The 16,631-nt window shown below is 36.1% G+C and overlaps 1 protein-coding gene across 1 annotated transcript; it reads left to right on the top strand.

Annotated features, from left to right (window-relative positions):
- The first annotated feature begins 2,113 nt into the window (after nucleotides 1-2,113).
- LOC120118709 (cytochrome P450 714C2-like) lies at nucleotides 2,114-5,930 on the top strand. The gene is made up of 5 exons (XM_039138711.1): nucleotides 2,114-2,405; nucleotides 2,613-2,833; nucleotides 4,538-4,785; nucleotides 4,910-5,267; nucleotides 5,336-5,930. Exons 1-5 carry the CDS (start codon nucleotides 2,117-2,119, stop codon nucleotides 5,759-5,761), a joined length of 1,542 nt encoding a protein of 513 aa, XP_038994642.1. The 5' UTR covers nucleotides 2,114-2,116; the 3' UTR covers nucleotides 5,762-5,930.
- The last annotated feature ends 10,701 nt before the right edge of the window (nucleotides 5,931-16,631 follow it).

The following is a 16,631-nucleotide window of genomic DNA, read 5'->3' as shown; positions in this document are numbered from 1 at the left end:
AAATCACCACTGACATAGTTCTCCATGATTTCTCGGCATGGGGTGGAGTGGAAAGATGCTCCTGAATCCAAGATCCATGATTCAATCGGACTGTTGTCATGACATCACCTGTCTCCTCTGTCATGTTGGCAGATTCCTGTGCGTCGATATCTTTGTTTGGTGCTCGACAATCTCTTTTAAAGTGACCCTTCTTGTCACAATTATAACATGTATAATCTTTCTTTCCCGTTCTGGATTTGGATCTGCCACGATTTGAATTTCTTTCTGAAGTTCTCCCTATAGACTCCATGTGCAAAGCTGTGGAGGTTGATGCTTCACCAGATTCTCTCCGTCGAATTTCTTCGCTCAATACCAGATCTCGAACATCGTCGAATTTCAATTTGCTATTTCTCGACGAGCTGCTGACTGCTGTAACAGTAGCATTCCAACTGTCTGGTAGAGATGATAAGAGAATTAAAGCTCGAACTTCATCATCGAATTCAATTTCCACGCAACTCAATTGGGTTGTGATTGTGTTGAGTTCATTTAGGTGTTGTGCCATCGATGGCCCTTCCGCCATCCGCAAATTGAATAATCGCTTCATCAAATGAACTTTGTTTGAGGCCGATGGCTTCCCATACATACTGGAGATAGCCTCCATAAGAACCGTCGTGGTTTTTTCCTTTGCTATGTTGAAAGCAACATTGCGGGATAACATCAGTCGGATAACTCCGAGGGCTTGTCTGTCGAGAAGAGCCCAGTCTTCATTCTTCATGCCCTCTGGTTGCTTTTCTGACAGAGGTTGATATAGATTTTTCTGGTACAGAAAATCTTCAATCTGCATCTTCCAAAAGCCAAAGTCCGCACCATCGAACTTTTCAATTTTCACCTTCCCTTCGTCTGCAGCCATCGCTCCCACTCGAATCTGGCTTCTTTGGATCGTTCTGACAATTTTCGCGAACCGCCGTGTATTAGAACACCTCCGGCGACAAATTCGTATCGCCAACAAAATTTTACTATTCACGAGAATAGTAACCTCGCAAAAAATTGACAAAATTCACAACCAAAAGCTCTGATTACCAGTTGTTGGGAAATAAACCCGAGTACAAGTAATTTCCCTATAACCAGATTAGTGAGAATGCAAAATAAAAGCGGAAAAATAATACCCGAAATTGATAACGGAGTTCAGCCAATTTTGCTTACGTCTCCGGACTGCTGCAGATCTTTTACTAGAGAGAAAATTTACAGGTGTTTACAAAACACTCACTACTCACTAGAAAACTCTCTAATATTGGGAGAAAGAAATGATTTGGGATTTTGGGATGATTTTGAAGCTAAATAAGCTAGGGTATTTATAGTTGAAACTTAGGGACTAATCTTTGAAAATATCCTAAAGTTTAATGACTAAAAATAATTAACCCTTACTTAAACTCAAAAATATGGGCTGCCTAAATTTGAAATTTAAGGCAGCCCCCTTACCTTTGAAATTCAAGTAGCCACCGGCTGCTATTATTTGACCAACATAGCAATCATCGAGGAGTGGAAGCTTCGAGAAAAGCTTCATGAAAGGTGATGTGAAGCTACTTAGGAGGTTTTGAGAAGGTTTAGACATGAAGGTTGTTTCAACCTAATTTCATTGTATTTTATGATTCTAGATTCGTGTTATTACTTCATCTAATATTGTGTTTGATTATCTATCACACCCCAATTTGGGGGTTAATTTTTTTTCTTCTTAATTTTATTCTGGGGACTAGATTGAAAATTTGGTTTAATTTACTAAATTCGAACCCAAATTAGAAAGTAAACAAAATCCCAAGGACCTATGTCATAATTTCCCCTTTTCCTTATTTGGACGGGTTTAAGACCCCAAAATCAGCAGGTAAAATAATTTTGGGAACTTATTTATAGTTGAGTTTTAGGAATAACCTAAGGACCAAAATACCAATTATCCCTATGATAATTCACCCAATTTATTATCAACTGACAAAGACCTATCTTTAATATTCTTCAATTATTTGCAGATTAGGTGCAACCATCTCTGGTATTGGATAGTACGAAATTAATAGGGTTTGAAGTAACTCGCCCTATATATCTAAAGAGAGAGTACTTGCATTTTCACTAAGAAGCTAAGATTATCATGGAACCACTGCTTATCAATGTCTTGCTTACTATTTTATTGCTTGTAAGCTTTAGCTTCCTTGCAAGCCTCTTCAATGCTCTGGTATTGGAGCCAAAACGGCTTCGTTCAAAGCTTGAGAAGGAAGGGATCAAAGGTCCTCCACATTCCTTCTTGCTTGGGAATATGTGGGACTTGTTGAGCCTTAAATTTAAGAACTCAAAGAGGCCTCAACAAGGACAGCAAATTTTAACACACAACTGTGCTGCTTTTGTGTTTCCATTTCTGGTTAAATGGAGAAATCAGTACGGTATGCGTTTTTGCCATTTTAGTATGCTGTTTAGGGTTATCTTTATGTGAATATACCTTATCCAATACTTTCAATGAACTGCTTAAATTTCTTTAGAGATCATGGATGGATCGAAGGAGAAAATTTAATTTTTTTTATATATTTTAGATATTATATTTATATTTTCTATTGATAACATGTTTTCGTCTCATATATTTGTTTGGACAGGTCCGTCATTTGTGTTCTCGCTTGGGAACTTACAGATATTGCACATGAACCACCCGAATGCATTGAAGGAATTGAGCACATGCACTTCATTTGAGTTGGGAAGACCAACCCATCATCATTACGATGCTATGTTGGGTGAAGGCATTATTGCGTCCAGCGGTCGTGTATGGGCACGTCAAAGGAAAATCCTTGCTCCTGAATTATTCGTGGACAAGGTCAAGGTATAAGCTTACAACACCGATAGTATCATGCTTAGGGTTGTCGAGCTAAAGTATTATTGAGTTCGATTTGAAAATTTTAAAAATAAGTTCGATTTGATTCTAAAACTCGCGAGTTTAAAATTGTTGAAATTGACTCAAACTCAAAATTAAAAACTAAAGCTCGACCCAACTCGAAAGTTTGTAATCTTAAAATTTTCAAGCTCCATTTGGAATAAAAAATTGAAGGACTCAAACCCAAACTTTAAGCACATGATAGCCTTATATTATGAATTTTAAAAAAAACTATATACAAATATTAATATTATTGATATTTTTTGAAATGAATTATTTGTCTAGCTCAGTTGATAGAGCACAAGGTTCTTAACCTTGTGGTCGTGGGATCAAATCCCACTGAGGGCAATTCATAACGGAGGTCTTCCACGGAAGTTACTCTCAATCTGGCGTTGGGGGCAGTCTACTACCCTACCTCCCCCTTACCCCATTACATATGGGAATAGGGTCAACTAATTTAATTTAATTTAAATTTTGAAAAATAATATGTATTGTTTACATTCGACAATACATGATTTTTTTTAGAAAATGTTTCGGTAAAAGTATGTAGAATATAATATTATTGGAAAATTAATTTTATAAATATTTTTAAAATTGTCGAAAATATTTTTAAAAATAAATGAATAAAATACTTGTTATGATTGTAAGGGTACTCGTGAAATCATTTTACTGATAGGACATTAAATGATTATATTATATATATATGTTAATTTTTAGGTACTTTAATGAAAAATATTTACTCATTTTCAGTTATTTTTGAAAAATCTACTTTTAAGTCAAATTAGCAATACTACGGTTTACAGAGTTTAAATAATTTTTTTTTAAAATAGTGTGAGGTAATTCTAAGATAATATTTATTTAAATTTTTAGTTTATTGATAATGTATATAAACCTTACGAATATAATTATTCAAACTCAAATTTTATAAAAAAATATTATTTCCTCTCGCTAGAAGCCTAAAACCACCGAAGAAATTTGGAATTAAAATATTATTAACATTTTATTAATAAATAAGTTAAATAATGTTTTAATATTTATCTCTATGTTTCTGTTTGAAAAGATGAGAAAATAATATTTTATTAGTAGTTACACCAGAATTAATTTTTTTAATAAAAAAAGCTTTTATCACCATACTATAAAATTCCAATATTTGAATAGTTTAAATTTAACAATAATATTTATAAAAAAACAATAATATTTATATTATTACGTTAATATTAAAAGCAAAATATTATTATTCAAAGTATTATTTTAATATAAATATCCTTTTACATTAATAATTTTAAGATTTTAAAACTCTTAAAACATTATATTAACTATTATATATTATTTTTATTAATATTTATACCATAGAAATATTGATATGTTTATATTATGGTACATATATTCTTAAATTTTTATAAATTATAATCTATACATTTTCTAAAAATATCAATCAAGACCCTTTACAACGATATCATTTACTCATTGACTGCCACATCAAACAAATTAACAATTTAATCAATATAGAAGCCATCAATGACCAAAATTATGGATAAGATACGTCAATTAACAATTTAATCAAGGCTTATAGAATCATGTTTGAATGTTGGTACCTATATTTATTTATTTATGCATTTATGAAATAAATAATTAATATTAAGCGGTGTGCAGGGAATGCGAAAATTAATGGAGGAGTCGGCATTTATGGTTGCCAATGCATTGAATGAAAAGATCGAGAAAGGAGGAGGAGTTGCAGAGCTAAAGATCGATGATTATACAAGAAGCTTTGCAGGAGATGTTCTCTTAAAAGCTTGCTTTGGAACCAATTATGCTCAAGGCAAAGAAATTTTCCTTAAGCTTAGAGATTTACAGGACGTTTTGGCTCCGGTTCTTTTGCTCCAATGGATACCAGGAATGAGGTTTGTTCTTTTCCTTCTAGTGGATCCATAAATGTTCTTTCAGTCCAACATACATGTATTAATGATATAAAATTTTTGTATACCAAGAATCTTATCAAACATGCACTGGGTTGAAAATATGCAGATACCTGCCAACAAAGAGCAACAGGAGAATTTGGAGACTGGAGAAGGAAATCAAGGCTTTAATCTTGAAGGTGGTGAAGGAAAGAGAGGAAGCAAAATCAAATCCGGAGAAGGATCTCTTACAAATTATCGTTGAAAGTGCAGAAAGAAGTGATTTAGGGCAGCAGACCGACAGCTTCATCGTCGACAATTGCAAGAACATATACTTCGCCGGCTATGAGACCACCTCAGTGTCCGCGGCGTGGACGTTGATGTTATTGGCCCTTTATCCCGAGTGGCAAGACAAAGTTCGTGCTGAGATTCTTGAAAATTGTGGAGGTTTGTTGCCGGATGCCGACACGCTCCGCAGGATGAAAACTGTAAGTATCCTATGCATTCAAGTTCAACAATCCTAAGCCCTAAACTCTAAACCTTAAACCTATGACAGTTAGCAATGGTGATCAACGAGTCGCTCCGCCTATACTCGCCGGCAGCCATTGTACCTAGGGAAGCACTGGGGGACGTGAAATTCGGAGGCATTAACGTTCCCAAAGGAGTTGGTGTTTTTGTATCACTGATAACGCTGCACCTAGACCCGGATCTATGGGGTCCCGACGCCGACAAGTTCATCCCAGAAAGGTTTGCCGATGGGATTAGTGGGGCATGCAAGGTTCCATATGCTTACATGCCGTTTGGTGCAGGGCCTCATACGTGCATAGGACAACACTTCGCCATGATGGAGCTCAAAATATTTCTCGTTCATATGCTATCCAACTTTGCATTCACTCTTTCACCAAAATATATACATTCTCCCTTCATGAATTTGGTGGTGGAGCCTGAATTTGGGATTGATCTCCTGGTTACAAGGCTTTGATCAAGCCAGAATATGTATGGGAAGAACTTTTAAGTTTAATTCCGTTGATTATAGAGTCATCCTAATGAGCTGGAATTCAACGGATCTATTTACATATATTCCCTGTACTATTATAAATAAAAGAACTTTGTTAGGTTTGTCACAACCGTCTTTCGGTTGGGCCCCAGAACTGGGTATTGACTTGGATTAAACGAATTGGAGTCGCCACCGATCATTTATTTTAAACAAAATGGGTTGACCGGATACCTTATTTCTTACTTGGTCTGCGTCTTACCAGAAATATGTCAGATTCGGGAGTCGGTTACAGTCAATGAAGGGTTAGCACCCTTCAACTGCCCTTTCGGTACTACGTAATTTCCAGTTGTCTTAAATTAAGAAAATTGTAATTTAAATTAAAAGGTAAAATATCGATCCAAGTTACTTACCTTTGATAAATTGAAATACCTTTAAAAGATAAAAATGTTAGATTCGTAGTGGAGTATAAAATCGAATTAAGAAAACAAGTGCACAAATAAAATAATAAACAAAACAAGAAAAAGGATAAAAAATAGAACAAGTAAAAAAATAATAATAAAAACAAAATAAATAAAATGGTAAGAAACAAAGATAAAGGAGAAAAAATTAATGGAATAAAAAACAAGAAAAAAAAGTAAAAAAAATTAGAAAATGAGTAAAAATAATGTGTGTATATATAATGTTAGGGGAAAAAATAAACGAAAGCAAAATAAAGAAAATAATAAAGAAATCAAAATAAAGGGAAGTCCCCACTATATTAATGCACCGAAGACAAAAAAAATCAAAGTCAAAAAGAGGGGACATGGGGGCCTAGGAAGAAAAAATGTGAGGAAGAAATTATATATAACGTTGGTATTAGGATATTAGTGAAAAAAAATACAAATAAAATATGTGTATATATACATAATATAAAATATCTAAAAATATGAGAAAAATATATATATAAAAATAATATATAAGGAAAAAGTCCCAAAAAATATAAAAATAAAATAAAAATAAAAAATATATATAATATGATGTAATAAAAATGGTCAAAATAAAAATAATTAAAAAAATTAAAAGTATATATATATAACGATAGAATATAAAAAAAGAATAACCAAATGAAAATAATTAAATATATATATATATATATACGTAATAATAAGAATGAAAAATATCCATGTAATAAATAAATGACTAATATAAAAGAAAAACTAAAATTGGGGCCAAATTTGAAAGACAATTAACGTTGGTATTGTGCATTAGGGGGCAAAATTAAATGTTTTAAACATCAGAGGGACCAAAAGAATAGTTTACCCCTTTTTAAAGACAAAACACGCGGACCCTTCCGTATCTGGGTCGGGTCGGGCGGCCTGATGGTTTTGGTATAAGCCATTTTTTTTAAAACTTCATTCTTCTCTCAAAATCATAACCCTCCCTTTTCTCTCATTTTGCTCTCAAGTGTTCTTGAGATATCAAGAACATAGCCGTGGGTCAGACCAAACCCAGAAACCGGCCACCGTGCGCCATCTCTCCGTCGCCGTTGACTGGCGCCGGCCACCGGTTATCGGCGGCGAAACTTAAAAAAAATTACTTTTTCAAACGCTCTTTCCCTCCCCGTTTTAAAAATGAGTTTCGTTTTTGCAAGGTGGCCTCAGGGGAGGCTAGATATGGGTTTTAAAATCTCGAACCGTCCCCTAGAGTTCATCGGCCGAACCCTCTTGGTGTTGTTTCTTTTGGGTTTCAATCGAAGCGAGATAGTATGCATGCAATGAAGGCCAACCGAAACGAAAGGTAAAAAAAATATACCTCTTTTTATTTCCTGTTTCGAAGTGCTTCGAATGCTTTTACAGCGCTTGAGTTTTGTGTATTTTTTGTGCTTAATCCTCGTGTGTAAAATTGTGTAATGTTGTGTGTGGATCTCGTGTCTCCTGTAAAAACAGTGTCTATTTCGTGTCTCTCCCCCTACATCGTTTGATTACATCTCATTTATAGGGCTTCGAATACCCTATTTTTAGGTGTTTAAATCCTAACAAAACACTAACACTTGTGCTTGTTTTCTTGTTGGACTGTTCCGAGGAAACCGACGTGAAGCTCGGGTTGCTGGAGGGCCGGATCATGCGGCTGTGGAAGTCTCGGTCACGAGTGATGAGTCATTGCGGCGCTGGGATGATGCTAGGGTTTCCAAAAACAATAGCGTACTGATGTGGGTCGAGTGTTTCATTTGCTAGGCCACAGGTTATTGATTGTTGGGCCTTGTCCCTGATTTGTTGGTCTTGGACCTGTACAACAAATAAATATATATATATATATATATATATATATATATATATATATATATATATATATATATATAATCAGTATAATGTGTAAAATATATATAACAGAAATGACGTGTCTACAGCTGCCCCTCTTTGCTCATTTTCGTGTAACGGAAATAGAGCAAAGATTAAAAGACACAGATTTCGTCCGTATCGAATGCCCTCTTTCGTAGAGTTGAACTCCGACATGAAGATAGGTTTGCTAATCTGAACTGAAATATGAAATGACTCCCTCGTCGTGAGGTTGAGTCGGACTGGAAAATTCTGAGCATGAAATCCTTCGTCGTGAAGTTAAAATCGAACTCAGAGTATTAGGAAGTAGTTCCTAGACTCCACCATGTAGTTGACGCGGCATCGAGCTGAATAGAATCAAACTCGTCAGTTTTGATATGTAGCCCTTCTTGCCTCGAGCTATGATATAAATTTGATTTGCCTCTGATTTGAATGACATGATTCAGATGATGCTTCAAGAGAAGTTATCTCAAAAGAGAAAGAATTCATTTCAAGGGAAACGATCTCAAAGATATTTGTTGTTTCATGAGAAACGGTCTCAAGGTAAACAAAATTTTGTTTTAAGGGAAATAAATTCAAAGATTTTGTGTTTCAAGAGAAACTGTCTCAAGGGAGACAAAATTTTCAAGAGAAACTGTCTCGAGAGAGACGAAATTTGTTTAAAGGAAAATAGATTAAAAGATTTTGTTTCAAGAGAGACAAAAAATTGTTTCAAGGGAAACTGTCTCAAGAGAGACAAAATTTGTTTCAAGTTGGGTCAATCTATTTGTGAAGTTAGAATCGTATATGGCCCATTCGTCGTGAAGTTGAGCCTGAGAATTGGATATCATTCGTCGTGAAGTTGAAATCCAATGTAAGTTTCGTTGTTTCGAGGCCAATATCCTCCGCCGTGAAGTTGAATTTGACTCTGAAACTGGAAAGTTTATTGACAGCCACTCCTTTCTTGAGTTGGATATCATTCGTTGTGAAGTTGAAATCCAATCTAGAGATGGATACTGCTTGTGTGTACGATTCCCTTCGTCGTGAAGTTGAAACTGCGGGTGGCCCATTCGTCATTAAGTTGAGCCTGAGAATTGGATATCCTTCGTCGTGAAGTTGAAATCCAAGTAAGTTGTATTGCTCTGAGTCCAATATCCTCCGCCGTGAAGTTGAAATTGGTTCTGGAACTGGGAAATTGTTTGTTGACAGTCAGTCGCCCCTTCGCTGTGAAGTTGAGCTTGTGTTGTCTTGAGTCTAATATCCTTCGTCCTGAAGTTGAAATTGACTATGAATGAATTTGACAATCAGCCACCCCTTCGTCGTGAAGTTGAGCTTGTGTTGTCTTGGGTCCAATATCCTTCGCTGTGAAGTTGAAATTGGCTCTGAAATTGGGAAGTTGTTTGTTGACAGTCAGCCGCCCCTTCGCTGTGAAGTTGAGCTTGTGTTGTCTTGAGTCCAATATCATTCGTTGTGAAGTTGAAATTGGCTCTGAAATTGGGAAGTTAACAGTCAGCCGCCCCTTTGCTGTGAAGTTGAGCTTGTGCTGTCTTGAGTCCAATATCCTTCGTTGTAAAGTTGAAATTGGCTCTGAAATTGGGAAGTTGTTTGTTGACTGTCAGCAGCCCCTTCGCTGTGAAGTTGAGCTTGTGCTGTTTTGAGTCCAATATTCTTCATTGTGAAGTTGAAATTGGCTCTGAAATTGGGAAGTTGACAGTCAGCCGCCCATTCGCTGTGAAGTTGAGCTTGTGCTGTCTTGAGTCCAATATCCTTCGTTGTGAAGTTGAAATTGGCTCTGAAATTGGGAAGTTGTTTGTTGACAGTCAGCCGCCCCTTCGCTGTGAAGTTGAGCTTGTGCTGTCTTGAGTCCAATATCCTTCGTTGTGAAGTTAAAATTGGCTCTGAAATTGGGATGTTGACAGTCAGCCGTCCCTTCGCTGTGAAGTTGAGCTTGTGCTATCTTAAGTCCAATATCCTTCGAGGTGAAGTTAAAATTGGCTCTCAAATTGGGAAGCCCCTTCTTTGTGAAGTTGAGCCTCAAATGGCACGATATCCTCCGTCGTGGAGTTGAAATCGTGGGTGGCCCCTTCGTCGTGAAGTTGAGCCTTGACTTGAATATCCTTCGTTGTGAAGTTGAAATCCAAGTAGTGTATGTTGCGGGTGGACACGATTCCCTTCGCTGTGAAGTTGAAACCGTGGCTGACCCCCTTTATTGTGAAGTTTGGTCTTCGAGCTAGATATCTTTCGTCATGAAGTTGAAATCTACTCTCGAGCAAATTGTGTCATTCTGAGCTCAATATCCTTCGCTGCGAAGTTAAAATTGACTCTAGCATGAATCTGCAAAATTATGCACATATGCGATGCTATAGATGCAATGCTCTTATGTATGCCTAAAATGTATATGCAAAACATGTTATTTTAGGGTTTGGATAGAAATCTCAATCCGTTGTTGTCAGCCTTGATGACTCTTGATGCTAGAATCTTGAATTTCTGATTCTTGATCTTGGATTCTTCAATATGCTTAAAACAGAATGTTGATCTGTGAAGGGAATAATTGCGTGAGCAATCTTCATTCCATTTCTGACCCAGTTTGTCTTTATTTCCACCAGGGTGTACTCTTGCAAGCCTCAGCCTAAGACAATTTGTCTTCCTTCCCCTATCAAATTTTACCCCCAAAAAATTTGGCTTCTCCTGCCCTAGTTTCAATCTTGAGCTTCAGAGAGATATTCGTTGATTTCCAAGACATGCTTCCAGAAAACTCATCTTGTTTGAAAATATTTTTCTTCCTTTGAATTTTCAAAATTTTGAAAAATACCAAAAGTAGTTTTGGAAAATATTATCTCCTTCTAGGTTTCAGAATTGAAGCAAATCATAAAACAAGAGTTTATTGGATATCAAAAGAATCAAATGCTCTTTTAATCTTTGATAGCTGCAAACTTTTGACAAATATCAAGATCGAAAAGTTGGTTTAGAGATGGGTTATTAAGGTGTTCTTCATCGATTCAGTCATCGTGAAGATCATGGCATACCCTTTTTCTTGATTTGACATTTTGATCGAAGTCGAACAAAGTGACACAACTAGCATAATCAATGGCTAGACCTTTCAGAATACTTTTGTTTCAGTTCTCTGAAATCTTCCATTTGTTCAAGTTTTGTAAGCTCCTCTAACAAAGGTAGTGCAGAAATATCGGCATAAAAGTGAGATTCTTGAGTGCTCGTGTGTATTTGACTATAACAGGTGTTCCTTAACTCACTTAGTCCATTTTTACCGAAACTCCTTATTTAAATTTGCCATTGTCTGGCTAGCTGAATCCATAAAGCCGGGGTGTTTAACCAATTGCCTTAGAGGGACAGCTCAAGCTTTATTGTATAGTATAATCGCCTTTATCAGGCTAGCTGAATATTATCCATAAAGCCGGGGCTTTTAACCAATTGCTTTAGAGGGACAACTCAAGCTTTATTGTATATATATAATATTATAATCTGGGTATACAGATACAATTTCTTAAGTTTTTCTAGAAGAACCTGTTATAGTCTAGGTGTTTTTGAAAGTCAATGAATCTCATCTTTAGAGTTCAATTTCCAAACAACTGACCTAAAATAGATTTGCTTACTTGACTATTTCATCTGTGAAGATCATTATCATCACTGAACGTCTTAAAAAAAAGTATAAACCAATTAGTCTTGCAATCTCATGTGCTAGTTGCCCCATTCTGTTCGCTCCTAACACATACCTGAATACCAAACCTTTGATGGACTCTTCATGAGAAGAAAAAACTAGTTCGGTCCCTGTAAGAGAAGAACATGTAGTCTGATGTATCTTTTAAATTAGGACCAAGGGGTCTTTGTTTTGCAGGGTTCAATCTTGTCATTTGTCAAAGATTTACAACCTCAATTATTAAAAATATTTTAATTCATGTGACATTCAAGAAATTTCAAGTTGTAAATTTGGTTCAACATTCAACATAATTTCATTTAAATATCCAAAAAGAGTTAAAAAACAAGTTCCAAATATGAGAAAATTCAAAAACAATTTCAAACAGGATGCCACGAAATGGAATAAGGCCTCATTTGGGTGCCCCACTAGTTGGATTAGGGCTTTCATCTGCGCTGGTTCCCCACTCCTCACTGGTCGGGGCTCTTTTTGATGTACCCTCAGACACATCAATTTCTGCCTCCTCCGGGTCATTTTCCAGGGAAAATCTCACTTCTTCGTAATTTATCAGTATTTCCTTTCCTGGTTGCTGGAAATTGGGCCCAAATTTAGATCCAAAATGATTTTCCTTGGTGGTGATAGTTTTGGTTGGATCCCGAACACATATTGCAGCTGTGATGGGCGTAATATTCATCAATTCTCCTGAGCTGTCCATAATCCCTCTTGCCTTCAGGAAATCTGATATAGGTGTTGAAGCTACGTCTACTCCATTGATTCTTAATCCCACGGGCCAATCTCGGACCACATTCATGAAAGCTCCTTTAATTGGATTTCTTTTTTTTCGATCCTCCTGTACCTTAGGTTTTTCATAGGAATCCTCTGTTGAAGTAGTTTGAGGTTTCTTCCTGGCTATAACTGCCCCATCCATTCTCTAACCCACAGGCCAGTCCCGGATTACATTCACGGAAGCCCTCGTGTTCGGATGTTCTTCGTAGGCATTCTCTGTTGAATTGACAACTTCTGAGTCTTCTACCTTGCTCTTCTGGATTTCTTGTTCTAAAGGATCCTCAAAGTCTCCAGGAACTTTAGCTGAACAAGCCGGGGTTCCATCTTGGTTTACCCAAGGAATCTCCTTGTAGGTTCATTTCTCATTCAGGGGTCATTGTGGTTGGATATATCCCGGTGTAATCAATTTGGCTGAACGTAATTTTTCAAGTGAAAAGTGGAAGGGAGGGAACTGAAAACCCTGCACTTTGTTTTCCTTCTCATTTAGTCCCCATGACGAGAGACTACTGGGTAATGACTTCATAGATAGAACTTGAGTGTCCTGTTTTGATGATTGAAAAGGGGTAGAACCTCCAATTATGAGAGGTTGATCCTTCTTGGCTTTCTTGGTCAACATTCGGTCATATTCTATAACCCTCTTCTTTGAGTGAAACTTATCTCTCACAAGGGAATGCTCATTTTCCACGGTTGGCCTAGGGGAACCTTCTATAACCACATTTGGTTTTTGGGGCGGACCTGAAATATCTGGTTTTTTAACAGGTCCTCTGGTCATTATCATTTCAGCTTCATCATCAGCATTCATAGGATCCACTAGTGGCTTCTCTCCATGGATCACAACATTTATCATGTCCATCAACTTGGCCATCTGTTCCCTGGATTCATTCTGAAATCTTCTTGTTTGATCAATCATCTCTCGTTGGGTTTTAATGAGTTGCTCTTGAATTTTCTCGATCTTACTAACAAGAGCTAGTATCTCATTCATCGTTGTGGATCTTCAAACACGCTTCAGGTAATCTTCAATTTGCGTTCAAAGCTTGTTTGTTCCCTCTATGAGACATCTCGTGTTAGAAATGAAAAAATGAGAAAGAAAATAAAAATAATGCATAATATGCAAGAATGCATGATGCATGAAATGTTCGAGGCATTGATCCAAAAAATGTGTCTGTTATTATAAATAATCCTTATTGGGGACAAAAATGTTTTATCTTTTAAGAGACAAAAAATATCATGACAACTTCCGACAGTTGACCAGTCTTCTGCCTTCGTCTGTCACCGGTTGAATAACCTGTCGAACCGCTCCGGCTTCTCTGGATGAACCGTGCAAATGTTGAGTTACTTTTTGTACGGGCCCAAGAAGTCTCAAATGACTGTATCTCGGGCATTTATCTTTTGTTGAGCATGAATACGTCATTGGAGCCCTTAATCGATAGAAACTATGTGAAGTTCATTTGTCCGTTTCATGAATTTGTCAGCAATGGTCTCCAGTTTCAGCTATCCATTGTTGTCTTTGAAGGGACTCCCAAGATCAGTGACCTTCATCTTGCCCCTGCAACCTCTGCCAGTTAGTTCTTCCAAGATAGACCTTCATTGTGCTTGATGTAGACCTGATTCATTCTGAGTCCTTTATAACGTAGTAGAGTGATATACTCTTCAATTGTGGGCATCACGTCTTCTGAATTGGATGTGATGCATAGTCGCCTTGTAGACTGTCCTCTGTATTTTCATCTCTTGTATTACAACCCCTTTGTCCATTAGTTCAAATTATTTTGTGTGTAACAAATACCTTTTTAGGGATCAATGACCTCTTGTTATGATGCAAATGCTAGGAAAATAAATACAAAGGAAAACAATTAGTACAATAAAAATAAATAAATAAATATAAAGTACGAAAGGGAAAGAAAAAAAGAAACATGGTTAGGGTAAAAATGTCCTAGGTTTTGGAATGTGGTTTCGGGGTAGGCTCTAATCCTCCATAGTCCCCCGATTTAGGTTCTAAAAAACGGTACCCGAGTTCTCCTTGCCGGTGCCCCCTTGGGCTTGTCAGACCCTTAGTTCTAAACCCATCACAGGCTTGTGTGGACTAAGTTAAACTCGAGAGGACACATTCCCTTATGTCTATGCAGAGAATAAATTCACACGAAGACATAAAGTATATGAATCCCGAATGCTACTTGCTAGGCATATGCGGTGAATAAATTCACACGAATGCGTCACTTTCACCTCCATTTAAAACAGGGTTTGGAGCTCGGGTATAGAGCCTTAAGTGAAAAATGATTTGAAGGCTGAAATCATGAGAAAACGATTAGTACAACTATTTACTCGAAAATATAATCAAAAGTAAGTAAAAAGGATCGAAATGTTACCTTAAAATTCAAACTTACCCTTTTCGTTAAAAAGACAACTGGAAATTACCTTAGCCTGACTCACTTACCTGGGTCCCCAGCGGAGTCGCCAAGCTGTCGCAACCGTCTTTCGGTTGGGCCCCGGAACTGGGCCTCGACTTGGATTAAACGAATTGGAGTCGCCACCGATAATTTATTTTAAACAAAATGGGTTGATCGGATACCTTATTTCTTACATGGTCTGCGTCTTACCAGAAATATGTCGAATTCGGGAGTCAGTTACAGTCAAGGAAGGGTTAGCACCCTTGAACTGCCCTTTCGGTACTACGTAATTTCCAGTTGTCTTAAATTAACAAAATTGTAATTTAAATTAAAAGGTAAAATATCGATCCAAGTTACTTACCCTTCATTAATTGAAATACCTTTAAAAGATAAAAATGTTAGATTCGTAGTGGAGTATAAAATCGAATTGAGATAACAAGTGCACAAATAAAATAATAAACAAAACAAGAAAAAGGAAAAAGGAAAAAAAATAGAACAAGTAAAATAATAATAATAAAAACAAAATAAATAAAATGGTAAGAAACAAATATAAAGGAGAAAAAATTAATGGAATAAAAAACACGAAAAAAAGTAAAAGAAATTAGAAAATGAGTAAAAATAATGTGTGTATATATAATGTTAGGGGGGAAAATAAACGAAAGCAAAATAAAGAAAATAATAAAGAAATCAAAATAAAGGGAAGCCCCCACTATATTAATGCACCGAAGACAAAAAAAAAATCAAAGTCAAAAAGAGGGGACATGGGGGGCCTAGGAAGAAAAAATGTGAGGAAGAAATTATATATAACGTTGGTATTAGGATATTAGTGAAAAAAAATACAAATAAAATATTTGTATATATACATAATATAAAATATCTAAAAATATGAGAAATATATATATATATATATAAATAATAAATAAGGAAAAAGTCCCAAAAAATATAAAAATAAAATAAAAATAAAATATATATAATATGATGTAATAAAAATGGTCAAAATAAAAATAATTAAAAAAAATTAAAAGTATATATATATATATAACGATAGAATATAAAATAAAAAAATAAAAAAAGAATAACCAAATGAAAATAATTAAAATATATATATATATATACGTAATAATGAAAATGAAAAATATCCATGTAATAAATAAAGGACTAATATAAAAGAAAAACTAAAATTGGGGCCAAATTTGAAAGACAATTAACGTTGGTATTGCGCATTATGGGGCAAAATTAAATGTTTTAAATATCAGAGGGTCCAAAAGAATAGTTTACCCCTTTTTAAAGACAAAACATGCGGACCCTTCTATATCTAGGTCGGGTCGAGCGGCCTGATGGTTTTGGTATAAGCCATTTTTTTTAAAACTTCATTCTTCTCTCAAAATCATAACCCCTATTTTCTCTCCTTTTGCTCTCAAGTGTTCTTGAGATATCAAGAACACAACCGTGGGTCGGACCAAACCCAGAAACCGACCACCGTGCGCCACCTCTCTGTCGCCGTTGATCGGCGCCGGCCACCGGTCATCGATTGCAAAACTTAAAAAAATTTACTTTTTCAAACGCTCTTCCCCTCCCCGTTTTAAAAATGAGTTTCGTTTTTGCAAGGTGGCCTCATGGGAGGCTAGATATGGGTTTTAAAATCCCGAACCGTCCCCTAGAGTTCATCGGCTGAACCTTCTTGGTGTTGTTTCTTTTGGGTTTCAATCGAAGCGAGATAGTATGCATGCAATGAAGGT

Source organism: Hibiscus syriacus, unplaced genomic scaffold (genome assembly GCF_006381635.1).
Source record: "Hibiscus syriacus cultivar Baekdansim isolate YM2019G1 unplaced genomic scaffold, ASM638163v2 tig00110328_pilon, whole genome shotgun sequence".
NCBI lineage: Eukaryota > Viridiplantae > Streptophyta > Magnoliopsida > Malvales > Malvaceae > Hibiscus > Hibiscus syriacus.
Note: the sequence above shows the minus strand (reverse complement) of the source record. Positions and strands in the feature narration are given on the sequence as shown.